This window comes from Salvelinus alpinus, chromosome 18 (genome assembly GCF_045679555.1).
Source record: "Salvelinus alpinus chromosome 18, SLU_Salpinus.1, whole genome shotgun sequence".
Classification (NCBI taxonomy): Eukaryota; Metazoa; Chordata; class Actinopteri; order Salmoniformes; family Salmonidae; genus Salvelinus; species Salvelinus alpinus.
This window is the reverse complement of record NC_092103.1, coordinates 12,741,713-12,753,816: the sequence shown is the minus strand read 5'-3', so window position 1 is coordinate 12,753,816 and position 12,104 is coordinate 12,741,713. Positions and strand designations below refer to the sequence as shown.

At 43.1% G+C, this 12,104-nt stretch overlaps 1 protein-coding gene across 2 annotated transcripts in view; it reads left to right on the top strand.

Annotated features, from left to right (window-relative positions):
* The window catches only part of rai14 (retinoic acid induced 14), a 45,204-nt gene that overhangs the window by 26,927 nt on the left and 6,173 nt on the right, over nucleotides 1-12,104 (top strand). The window contains exons 6-14 of one of the 2 annotated variants that reach the window (XM_071350216.1): nucleotides 2,883-2,940; nucleotides 3,792-3,862; nucleotides 8,606-8,712; nucleotides 8,994-9,181; nucleotides 9,825-9,862; nucleotides 10,434-10,520; nucleotides 11,157-11,246; nucleotides 11,446-11,595; nucleotides 11,940-12,041. In XM_071350216.1, coding sequence (XP_071206317.1) covers nucleotides 2,883-2,940; nucleotides 3,792-3,862; nucleotides 8,606-8,712; nucleotides 8,994-9,181; nucleotides 9,825-9,862; nucleotides 10,434-10,520; nucleotides 11,157-11,246; nucleotides 11,446-11,595; nucleotides 11,940-12,041 — 891 coding nt within the window. The remainder of the gene's footprint in view (nucleotides 1-2,882; nucleotides 2,941-3,791; nucleotides 3,863-8,605; nucleotides 8,713-8,993; nucleotides 9,182-9,824; nucleotides 9,863-10,433; nucleotides 10,521-11,156; nucleotides 11,247-11,445; nucleotides 11,596-11,939; nucleotides 12,042-12,104) is intronic. The other variant, XM_071350217.1, reaches the window with a different exon arrangement.

Below are 12,104 nucleotides of genomic sequence, written 5' to 3'. Positions count from 1 at the left end.
AGGGTCTGAATACTTATGTAAATAAGGTATTTCTTTTTTTAAATTTTATATAAATTTGCAAAAAAATCTATAAAACTGTTTTATTGAGTGTAGATTGGGGATTTCTTTTGTATTTTATCCATTTTAGAATAAGGCTGTAATGTAACAAAATGGGGGGGAAAGTCAAGGGGTCTGAATACTTTCCGAATGCACTGTATGATTAATTATGTCTGCCTTTGGTTACACTCTGCCACAATATCAATGTTGCCAGCTAAGTTATACGAGGAGATAGTAAGTGTAGTTGGACATGGCTGTCTGAATGTGCACATGATGGAAGTTGGAGGTAGCCTAAATATTCATTATTTAATAGAAGAAAGAAATGCACTGACTATTATGTGACTAAAATGGCTGTGACTACAACTAGACTAAAATAGTTTTAGTCGACTGATAACTGAAACTAACAATGGATGTAATTACTAAAATGTGACGAAGACTAAAACTAAATCTAAAATAGCTGCCAAAATGAACTCTGCTGTGAGTATATCTGTATGTACATCATCTACTTAATGCTAATATCAGTCCTTCTTATATATTTGTTTTTTACCAGCTGAATTCAAAGCTTCAGTGTAGCAATTCTGTACTAAAGCTGTTTCTGTGATCGATATGTAGCCTATCAACAACTGAGGGAACTATTTTCAGTGGGTTCATTTTAAGTGTCTCCGTGAGATTGAGACCCATTTTCTAAATAGTTGGGAAGCTGAAGTCAGATTTAATACATATCCTTCCCTCTCTCTGGTAATGCCTGTCACTTGAATGGCCAGCTAAACCACTTGCCCGTACAGATTGACTTGACACACTGTCGGAAACCCTATGCAAGGGCCCTCCCATTAATTCCAAATGAAAATGTGTCTAAAAAATGGCTTACAACGGTGCCTAAAGCTCTCCGGCTTAGTGTGGGATTGTCTGTCAAAGTGTGCACCTCTTTCACTCAAGGAGAGCGAGGTAGAGCTAGAGCGAGAGCTACGTCACAAGGTTATGCGCCCCTCACTGAGCGCTAGATAGAACTTTGTGGTCACAGGTTCACAATTTGACCTTTTCTGACATCTCAGCCAAGCAAGCAGGAAACAGCAGCCAATAGTGGGATTACTGCACATGCAACAACACACCCACGAGGGAACTTCTCATAAACACAACACTGTCGCTGACCGTTTTCAAAATATACTGAACAAAAATATAAACACAACATGTAAAGTGTTGGTCCCATGTTTCACCAGCTGAAATAAAATATCCCAGAAAATGTTTATACGCACAAAGTATATTTCTCTCAAATTTTGTGCACAAATTTGTTACTGAGCATTTCTCCTTTGCCAAGATAATCCATCCACCTGACAGGTGTGACATATCAAGAAGCTAAATTAAACAGCATGATCATTACACAGGTTCAACTTTTGCTGGGGATAATAAAAGGCCAATCTAAAATGTGCAGGTTTGTCACACAACACAATACCACAGATGTCTCAAGTTTTGAGGGAGTGTGCAATTGGCATGCTGACTGCAGGAATGTCCACCAGAGCTGTTGCCAGAGAATTGAATGTTCATTTCTCTACCATAAGCCCCCTCCAACTTTATTTTTGAAAATTTGGCAGTACCTCCAACTGGCCTCACAACTGCAGACCATGTGTAACCACGCCAGTCCAGGATCTCCACATCCGGCTTCTTCACAAGTGGGATTGACTGAGAACAGCTGATGAAACGGAGTATTTCTGTCTTTAATAAAAGCCCTTTTTTTGTGGGGGAAAACTCATTCTGATTGGCTGGGCCTGCCCAGTCATGTGAAATCCATAGATTAGGGCCTAATGAATGTATTTGAATTGACTGATTTCCTTATAACATAACACACCTTTTATTATAGTCCTATTTTCAGACCATTTCTCTTTCAATCCCTTTCTCTGTAAACCAAGCAGAAAATGCGTGTGCGACACAACAACACACTCAACTTTAGTGCGCCAGAAATGTATACTGAAGCCAACATTTGACCCACCTTTTCGATAGGAACATATCCTCATACCTTTTTGTCATGTCAACCATCCATTCAAATAAAATCATTCCACGTGTCCGCTTGGCTTTTGTCTTCATAAACTTTCAGTATCTCTGTCTCCAAACTATGCTCGATTAGCTACCCCATAAGGTATGAGAATATTTTCTTATCTAAAACGTGGGTGAAATTTGCTTCAGTATATATTTCTCGAGTGCTTAAGTTTATGTGTGTTGTGTTGCTCATGGGACTCTGCTTGGTTTAGGCTAAAGAGAACGCCATTAAAAGAAAGAAATGGCTTGTGACTATAGGACTATAATAAAAGGCGTGTTGGGTGATGTGGTAAAGACGGATGTATTTTGAAAACTGACGGTGACAGTGTTGTGTTTTATGAGGAGTTCTTGTGCGTGTGTTGTTGCACGAGCTGCTGCTTGCTTGGCAGAGATCTCAGAAAAGGTCAAATTGTGAACCCGTGACCCAAATGTATCATATACAATGTTTATGTTGCATCGCACAATCGATTGGTCTTCCCAGATTTAGTATGTTCGCTGTGACGGAACGTACATTTTCTTTCCCCGTATATTTTCTGTATTCCATAAAGTTCTATCTAGTGCTCAGTGAGGGGCGCATAACCTTGTGACGTAGCTCTCGCTCTAGCTCTACCTTGCTCCCCCTGAGTGAGAGAGGTGCACACTTTGACAGACAGTCCAACACTAAGCAGAGAGGTTTAGGCACTTGGACAAAATTCCGAAATTTGCCGTGGTTACCCTTTTTAAGGCTCAGACCAATTTTTCAAGACAAACATAACAGTGATGGAAAAATAATATGGTAATATAGATGTTGACCTAAGCCTGTGTTTTCCCACCAGAGTAAATGTGTGTTGGATGCTCTGGACAGCTCAGGGAAGACAGCCCTTCATCACGCAGGTAAGACTTGGTTAGAAATAACTTGTATGCAGAAGGCCTCTATAATGCCTACATGAACGTATGACACTTTATGTCTATAGGACATCCCTAGGCATCAGCTCTGGGAAAATTGTAACTTAGGCATTGAAGATTCACACTGAAATGGTGGTGTTCATCACAAATCGATTGAGATCTATTTGTATTACTTGAGACCATCAAACCTAGGAGGATAAAATGGCTTGATGATTCCTCTTCTTAGGTGCAGAGCAGCAGATAGCCTATCCTCTAAGCACCTGATCTCAATTCCCCTCTTTCAGTCACGGTCCTGTACTCATCCATGACACCATCCATCTCAATGCTGTACCTCAGCTCAAAGTCCTGCTGATGATTACAGAATCGGCCGCGGCTATAAGACCAGAATATACCTCTGGGGTTTTCTTATACAGTATATGACAGGAATGTTTCAGTGCCTGGGGTGAACCATACTTTACTAAAGAACATATACATTTAGAGAGGCTTCGGCCAGCAGAGGATGCTTTTATCTGGGGGGCGGGGGCTTGGATCAAAGACTACAGTAAAAAGAGCCATGTCAATTGCATAGTAAGAGACTCTACTGACAGGTTTTTTTCTCCAGGGTTCCAACGTCCATCTATGGGTGACTGCAAGATAAGTGCACCATGTTGGACACAGTAGGGTTCTATTCAAGCTGCTATAGGAGGAGTCATGCCGGGGGCCTGTGGGAGAGCTTTGACACGGCTCTCAAAGTTAGTCAATAACCTGCCGTGGCGTTTTGTATTCGTGCCGTACATAACTCCATGGTAGGCAGGGCATTTTGAGCTTATCAATCCATTTATCTTATTTTTCTCCCTCAGCTGCCAGTGGAAGCATTGGGATTGTCCAAACCTTATGTGAGCACAAGTGTCCGGTAAACATCAAAGACACGGTACGTATGCCATTCGATCAGATACAGTGCAGTTTTCTCATTCAAGTTATTGTTTGTATCGTCTTCAACTAAAGAAATATCCAGGCCTGAAGTATTATTACTACCCTGTCGGTTGAGAGAAGGCTGTTCCGCATAAATGCTGCATGGAGTAGAGTCCCACTGTACTGTCTCTGCTGTGCCTCAACAAATGACAAGCAAATTAACATCCCCTGACTGACTGTGTGTGCGGCTGAGCATGCAAGTGTGTGTTTGTGGAGTTGATGGTGTGTTATTGTGGCGTTAACGGTGTGTGTGTGTGTGTGTGTGTGTGTGTGTGTTGGGGGTTCACTGTGTGTGGGAGGCATACATTGTGTATTTGTGTCGTGGTAGCTGGGCTTGTGGTCTCCAATGGAGACATTTTACATGTCTGTGGTTTCTTTCAGCTTGGTGTTGTTTTTCCTCCTCCTCTTTGGGAGGCGTGATGCCACATCCCTGCTGTACAAGATGTCTCCCTCCCGCCAGCTTCACTGACAAACCCACTCCCAACACACACTCACTCTCATATAAAAATCCCTATGTTACTTCCAATTACGTTAATTGCAGCACAGGGGTCGTATAAAGAGCCGCGAGGGCTTTTATTTATGTAGTGTTTTTAGAGTCCTTCTGATCCAGTAATTTACTGCCAGTACCACGGGATACATGTTTAAGAATGTATGTCTCAGTAATATCCAATAGAGCACAGTCCGAACCTCTGATTCAACTCTGCCGTAGAGAAGCATACTCTTCCTTTAGTGAGGGTTTGAGTTACATCCGCTGTCCTCATACTTAATTGTTTGAAACGTTTCTCAAATCCTGCATTTCCTTGTACTTTTGCCAAGTCTATAACGCTGACATAGAGCATTTGTCATCAGCTGGCCGCATGAGAGAAAGTAATACTTAAAACAAGATAGGAATTACGATACTCTTTTGTTAACAAATGAATCAATTTGGCACAATCAAAGACGTTAGCTTTTGATGGGGGAAATATTATAAAAAAGAGCTGTGCTGCAGTGTAGATATCAACCCTCTCCAATCCAGCTGTGGCTTCTCCTCAAGCCTCCCTCATCCTGAAATAGCACAGAACACTGATACACTCCAAGGAACTGGGCGCTGTGGAGGGCCAGGGAGGGAGTCACACACCAGTCAGAGTTTTTTAAGTGCATCGCTTTCTCACCCCACTCAAACCCTGGTTGACACATCTTCATTACTATGAGCCTGTCATCCTGTCTGTATCTTCCGGATAATAAACACACAAGATAACTATGTTGTGTTTCTGTTAGAGAGCTATTGCAGCAATCAAAGTCTCTCTCAGAAACAATCGCGGGTAATGGTGGAGTGCTATCCATCCGATCCAAATGGGCTTTGATGCCATCTGAACGGCGGTACATTAGCTGTGTGTGGGCAGAGCCTGCTGTTCAGAAACAGTCGGGCGCGGGAGGCAGTCAAGCTGCGGTATGTATCCTTGTTGAGAGGTTTTGTGAAGTTCACGGAGTATGACCTCACAAGGAGGTGATGGAGACAGTCATCAGCAGCGCACACGTCAAGCCAAAGTACCTCATTTGGCTGCATTTCACATTCAGTGGGATGAGCTGTAGCTAACGCCTGCTCTTACTCCGTGTTACTGTAGGTCAACACCACTATCGCCGTGGTTCACAGTGAAGGGTGAACCTGGATCCTGGTCTCTCTCACATCTGGATCTAATTCATCTTCTCTTCTAACAGAAAGGGCTGGGAAAAACATGCCAACTTGTTAATACTTGACGTGCCACATGCCTATATATCTTCTTTAAATACTGTAAATGCTGCCAAAATGATGTAACAAAGAGAGAATTCCTGGGATTGGCGGTTTTTGAACATTCACAGTCGCTGAGGGGTGAATGTTTACCGTGTGGTTGGCTGTAATCCATGTTTATGTCAACACACCGATAAAACACACAGAGACAGAACTATGTCAATACCATTACAGGATGGTGATGAGGTACTTACTGTAGTCACGCAGGCCTCTCAAATGCAGGAGCGAATGGAGTAGAAATATGGGAAACTATAGCCAGTGGGACACATTATTGCTGTAGCAATGTGGCTTTGCTAGGACCCTGGGCACTCCTTCATGGTTAACCCTCCCATCTCTGTGTGTCGGGCCAGACAGCCTTAGCCACAGCTTTCTGTGGTGCACCGTGCTGAGTGCTGAGATTACACATGGTTTTAATGTTAGATTGTTACATTAGCCTCCTGGGCCCTGGCAGCCAGCCTCTGCTCTGCTGGCCTAAACCACAGATGCCATACTGTAGCTTTATTTAGGCATGAGGATCAGTCCACGTATTTCTCATCCCCTTGTTTGCCCCCAAACTGTGAGGGGTATGAAAACATTCACACTCTGGACAACATTCACACTCTGTGTCTGCCAGGGCTTTGTCTGCCAGAGATGAGGAAAGCAGGACTTTTGTCTTGTTCTGTTTTCAAGACCAAAGTTAGGCCTTTCGGCTGGTAAGTACATGACATAAGGACCTTAGAAACCCACATAATAGCTTTGCCCTTTGTGGTGTGTGTTCGTTTAACACTAAGCAACTCTGACACATCTCTGAAGCCCATTTAGATTCCTCAAGTGTCAAATGTTGTATTGGTCACACCTACACTCAATGGCTAGGGTTCATTCCTCTTTCCTACCAAGGTTTATCTGATCTCTCTTAATTTGAGCCAGTTTGCTACATCAGGAAAATAATCCTGCAGCAACAGGAAATGTGAATTATTATGTGGATTATAATAAATTGACCTTTTTGTAGGGGTTGATACATTTTTGTAAGAGAAAATCAAGTCCGAAGCCTTTTTAAACCTCAAATAGCCTACAAGTTGTACATTTCATGCATTGCTGGAAAGTTCTCCTGCAACAGGATTATCAAATTAAGATCCTACACCTGTATAGACATATACACACACACACACACTAACTAAAACGGTACAGTATGGTCTGAAAAGATTCCCATGTTATTTAGCAGAAATCACCCCAGTGACAAATAATATGGTCTAACTGTCCAGAGTGTGGTCTGAACGTCGGATATGTTAAACAACTCGGGAAGGTTCCATTTTATACACGAGAGTATCATCCAAGGTCATTCTTGGTGAATAAGAGCTGTCACTGTCAGTTTTCTCACACCTGGCTGTCAGGAGCCTCACCACCTTGACAGAGCTGGTAGTCTACGTCTAGACAAGGTCTTGGAAATGTAAATATCACCAGAGAAATCACTCAACCTACTAGTTATGGTATGTGACGTGTATCTCTGGGGAAAGTATATTGTATGTTGCATATGGTGAAATTATTTTTAAACTGGCTCCTGGTTTTAGTGTATGGTAGAAGTTAGAAGTAATTAAGTTACTTTGACTTTGATTTTGAAGGTACAGATGTAGTATCTTAATTTGATCACCGCGTTGCAGGAGAATTTCCTGCTGATACATTTTTCACAAGGGAAAATCAAGTCAGAAATTTGCGGGAGAATTTCCTGCAACACAGGAAATAAAACATTTGTTGTGAATTCGAGGTTTAAAAAGGCTTCTAAAGTTTGCAATTTCCACTTAGAAATTTCTGACTTGATTTTCCCTTGTGAAAAATGTATCAACCGCTACAAAAATGTCCATGAATTATAATCCACATAATAATTCATATTTCCTTTTGTTGCAGGATTATTTACCTTCTGTAGGAACTGGCTCAAACTAAGATCCCACATCTGTATGAAGTTTAGCGTCAGCCATCAGTATTTCACTTCTTATGGTTGGTCCAGTACGTGTTTTCCGAGAGCTTGCAGGGATAATATGTGATTTTTGATAAATGTTCCATTAACCAGTGAGACAGAAAGTGTGTAAATCCTCCTGATTGTCTTAAGAGTCAACGCCCAGTGCAGTGTGTGTAATGTCCTGTGAAGCAGACAGGCTGCGCATGTAGATATTGCCTGCCTCTGCTTTTGATGAGGTGTCAGTTTCCTAAACCTTATTATTAAGACAAGCCAAACCCTGGGAAAGAAAGGATATAAGGAAAGGAATCTAGAAAATATGTGGAACGTATGTGTGTGGCTGGCTGTGTTGTGTACATTATTTGATAAGGAGGACTGTCTGTGCATGGGACGGAGAACGCTGTGTGTGGAGGGGTGTACGAAGGGGTCTGTGTGTGTGTGTGTGTGTGAGAGAGAGGGGGGTAGAGTAAAGTTTCTCTTTTTCCCTCTCTGAGCTGTGGGGGAGAATGGCTAACTCCGCATGCCAAAATAATATAATAAAAGGCCTTTGCTCTGGTTTGTTTGAGTGGAGGTTGGAGCTATAAAGTCGTGCTTTTATTTTAGCAGGATGCTGAAGGATGTAGCCCAGCCTGTTACCACTCATCAAAGCTCCAATTGTCTTCTTAGGAATTGCATTGTGGTCATAGACTACATGAGCGAATCAGCTGGTTTTTCTCTGTGCTATGCGTCTGGTATGTTTTCATTGCAGCAGACCAAACAATGCTTCTAGTGTGCAGCAGCTGAATATGTACTGTAGCGCTTACATTCCAATCACTTCTCCCACTTCTTCCTTTCCCGGGAAACAAGGTTGTGGATCCTTTAACAGTACAGTATGTGATGTCAGTATGTCAGTTCGGTACAGTATGTGTGCTTCTGTGTTCACCTGCTCTGATCAAGGCATCTGAACAGACCGTCTACACAGGATACTGTTACTGTGAGTGAACTATGATGTGTGGGTCCTGCAGGATGGCCTCAGCCCCCTGCTGCTGTCCGCCAGACACGCCCAGGCGGAGGTGTGCGGCAGCCTCCTGGACTGGGGAGCCGACGTCAACGCGTGTGATAAGAACGGCAGGTAGGGGAGGACTCATCTGGCAGATCACACGTGCCTTCCACTTCATAACTTCATTTCATCATTACAGGGTTGTCTACAAGCACGTTACCTTATAATGCCTTGATGGTGAGGATGATGATAATGGTGAGGATGGTGAGGGTGATGGTGAGGATGAGGATGGTGAAGATGAGAATGGTGAGGGTGATGATGATGGTGAGGATGGTGAGAAGGAGGATGATGATGTTAATGATGAGTATTGTGATGACGACAATGACGATACTATTTCTGACTGTGTGATACAGGACAGCGGTGATGCTGGCCAGTGAGAGCAGCAGTGTGTCTGTGGTGGAGGTTCTGGTTCAGAGAGGAGCTGACCTCCAGGCTGTGGACTCTTTGGGTCACGACGTCCTGCACTACGCCAAAATGTCTGGCAGCATTGAAGTCAAGGCCATCCTCACTGCGGCGCTGCACAAGGCCCACTCCGACTCAGGTGAGACAGGAACTGTCTTCATTACTGGATCGTGCCTAGTATGAGGCAGTTAACCAGGGACTAGCAGACTCCTTCAGGCTTAATTTCCCTTCAAATCTATTTGAGGTGTGTGGAAGTTATGAAATTCAAGCACAGTGTTTCCCAACTCCAGTCCTCCAGTGCCCTCAACAATACACATTTTTGTTGTAGCCCCGGACAAGCACACATGTTCCACCGTGTCAACTAGTCATCAAGCCCTCAGTGAGTTGAATCATGTGTTTTTCTCCGCGGCTACATCACAAATGTGTGCTGTTGGGGGTACTGGAGGACTGGAGTTGGGAGTCGCTGCTCTAGCAAACTTCTAAAGGCTTAATTCTTTTCAGGTGTATGGAAGTTATTCCATTCAAGATTTCGGATGTTAATTGCTGTTGGTTGTAACATGAAGCATTGCGTAAATTTATAGAAAGAAATTTGTTTTGACTAGACGAACGTTGGGCTTTTCTTTCCTTTTCTCCATAATCTACCCAGATACATCATTGACCTCTTTGTGGTCAAGTTTTGAAATGCAACTTTTCAGTTTGCCTGTTATGCAGAATTGACCCAACACTGCCATCTTCAGGCTGTCCCTTGAATGTTGTTTTTTCCCCCTTCTCTCCTCACTCAGACACCCCGAAGTCTCCAAAGTCCCCCCAAACTCCTCAGGTAAGTTACCGGTCCTTCAGCTTCTGCAATCCTTCTATCTTCTTCCAAACTTTAATCTAATCTTGAATGAGATTGGTAGCTTTCTTTTTAAACCTTATGTTTTTTTTACATAATGAAACTCGTTTTGAAATGCACTTCAAGCAGCATGTATTTAATTTTTTTGTATTTCATTTAACCTTTATTTAACTAGGCAAGTCAGTTAAGAACAAATTCTTATTTACAATGACAGCCTACCAGGGAACAGTGGGTTAACTGCCTTGTTCAGGGGTAGAACGACAGATTTTTACCTTGTCAGCTCAGGGATTCGATCCAGCAACCTTTCGGTTACTGGCCCAACGCTCTAACCACTAGGCTGCCTGCCACCCCAAAACAGGACAATGTATGAGCATGAATCTAACACCTTAGCTAAACAGATCAAGCCCTTGCTACTCCTGGATAAATACCTTCTCTTTGATTAAAAGTTCTCCAAATGTTTGATTCTTCTTTTTCACTAGCTAACCTAACTAAACACTGCGGGATCGTTCTTCTGTTTTTGTTCTTCTTTCTTCCCACTCCTTCACTCACACCTCAGCATGATCAAGTGGCTAGGTTAGGTGGCGATCGAAGCACAACTCCCAAAAAACGAAAAGCACCTCCACCTCCCATAAGTCCTGTGCAGGTAAAGGCATGTCTCTCTCTGTCTGTCAGTCAGTCTGCCTGCCAGTCAGTCTGCCTGCCAGTCAGTCTGCCTGTCTGTTTTCGGCCTGTTTGTTTCCCGCCTGTGTGGCTATCTATGTATCTGCTTCCCTTTTGATTGATCCTTAGCCCTGTTTGTGTCAGGTAACGCTTTACTTTGACTCTGAACGAAGTTCTTGAACGTTGTAAAATGTGTTTACCTCGTTATGTGTCTGTTTGAATTCCCAGTAGTAATTACTGTGTCTATAGAGCAGAACACTTAAGAAATGTAATTCGTGTTTTGTGTTTTCAAACTTTCTAGATGCCTAGTCCTTACTCTCTTGCATACATGGCCCCAATTGAAACTCCAGTCTTCAGTAAAAATTCTAATGTGTTTACCTTTGTATCTGTTTGGATTCCCAGTGTTGTCCTTAAATGTTTTGGACCCTCACCCTGCTTGTCTACTAATTTCATTCAAGGGCTCTTTGTATTCAGTGCATTAGGGTTGTTATTCTGTGTGTCTCAGTGTAATTGTATGTATTGACTATTGCTGGAGTACTGTAACTGAAATGTCTAGTTCCCGAACGCAGGAGTAAACAGTGAGAAATGTAATTATGTTTTATGTTTCCAAACTTTCTAGATGTCTAGCCCCAACTCTCCCGCGTACATGACCCCAAATGAAACTCCGGTCTCCAGTAAAAGTTTTGGATCTAAAGTATTTAATTATAAGGTACAAGCACTTACACTCAAGAATTTCTTAGAAGTTATTACAGGGCTCTCATTTAAAAGAATAGCTCTTTTCTCTAAAGTATTATCTTGGTTGTTGCCCGTCCTGTTTTTGTTCTGTGTCGATATTTTTGTTTATGTTGGTTTTGCTCACTGCTCGCTCTCTCTCTCGTCCGTTCGTCCCCGTCCCCCCCCGGTCTCAGGAGGAGGAGTTGCAGAGCGTGTCTCTGAGGGAGGAGGTGGAGAAGCTACAGGGGGAGAAGTGCATGCTGCTGGAGACCATTGAGGATCTGAAGCAGATTGTGGACCAGACTGTGACTATGAGCCAGACGGAGACGGAGCCGGGGCCCAAGGCGAGTTACAGCTACAGCGCAGGCCTTTAATATCACTTGCCTGAGCTGCTTTGATCCCAGGCCTCTAGCATTCTCTGTCCCATTTCTATCTCTCTGGAACCCATTTATACAGCTGCTGTGCTGTGTTTTTAATGGCTGGGGATGTTCAGGTAGAGAATCCTGTCTGCTCCAGGGCACTGTCCTGCTGTAGCTCAACACCCCACACAGTCACCGACACTGTTGACTAAAATTACTACATGTACTAATGGAAGGTTATGGAAGTCTCATGAGATGCCCCAAGAACTTAACATATTCCCTGGTAGTCCAAACCATTGCAGGTTAACTGTATAATTGTGTTGATACAGGCAGAGGACTGTGGGAAGGTAGACTCAGCTCTAGTAGTGGCCCTACAAGCAAAGATTACTGCTCTGTCTCTGGAGAACCAGCAGTTAGCCCAGATACTCAAGGTAAGCTGTCAAACGAAACAACTCGTCATTCCAAGAGCGTAGATATCCCATTATAGTGATAAT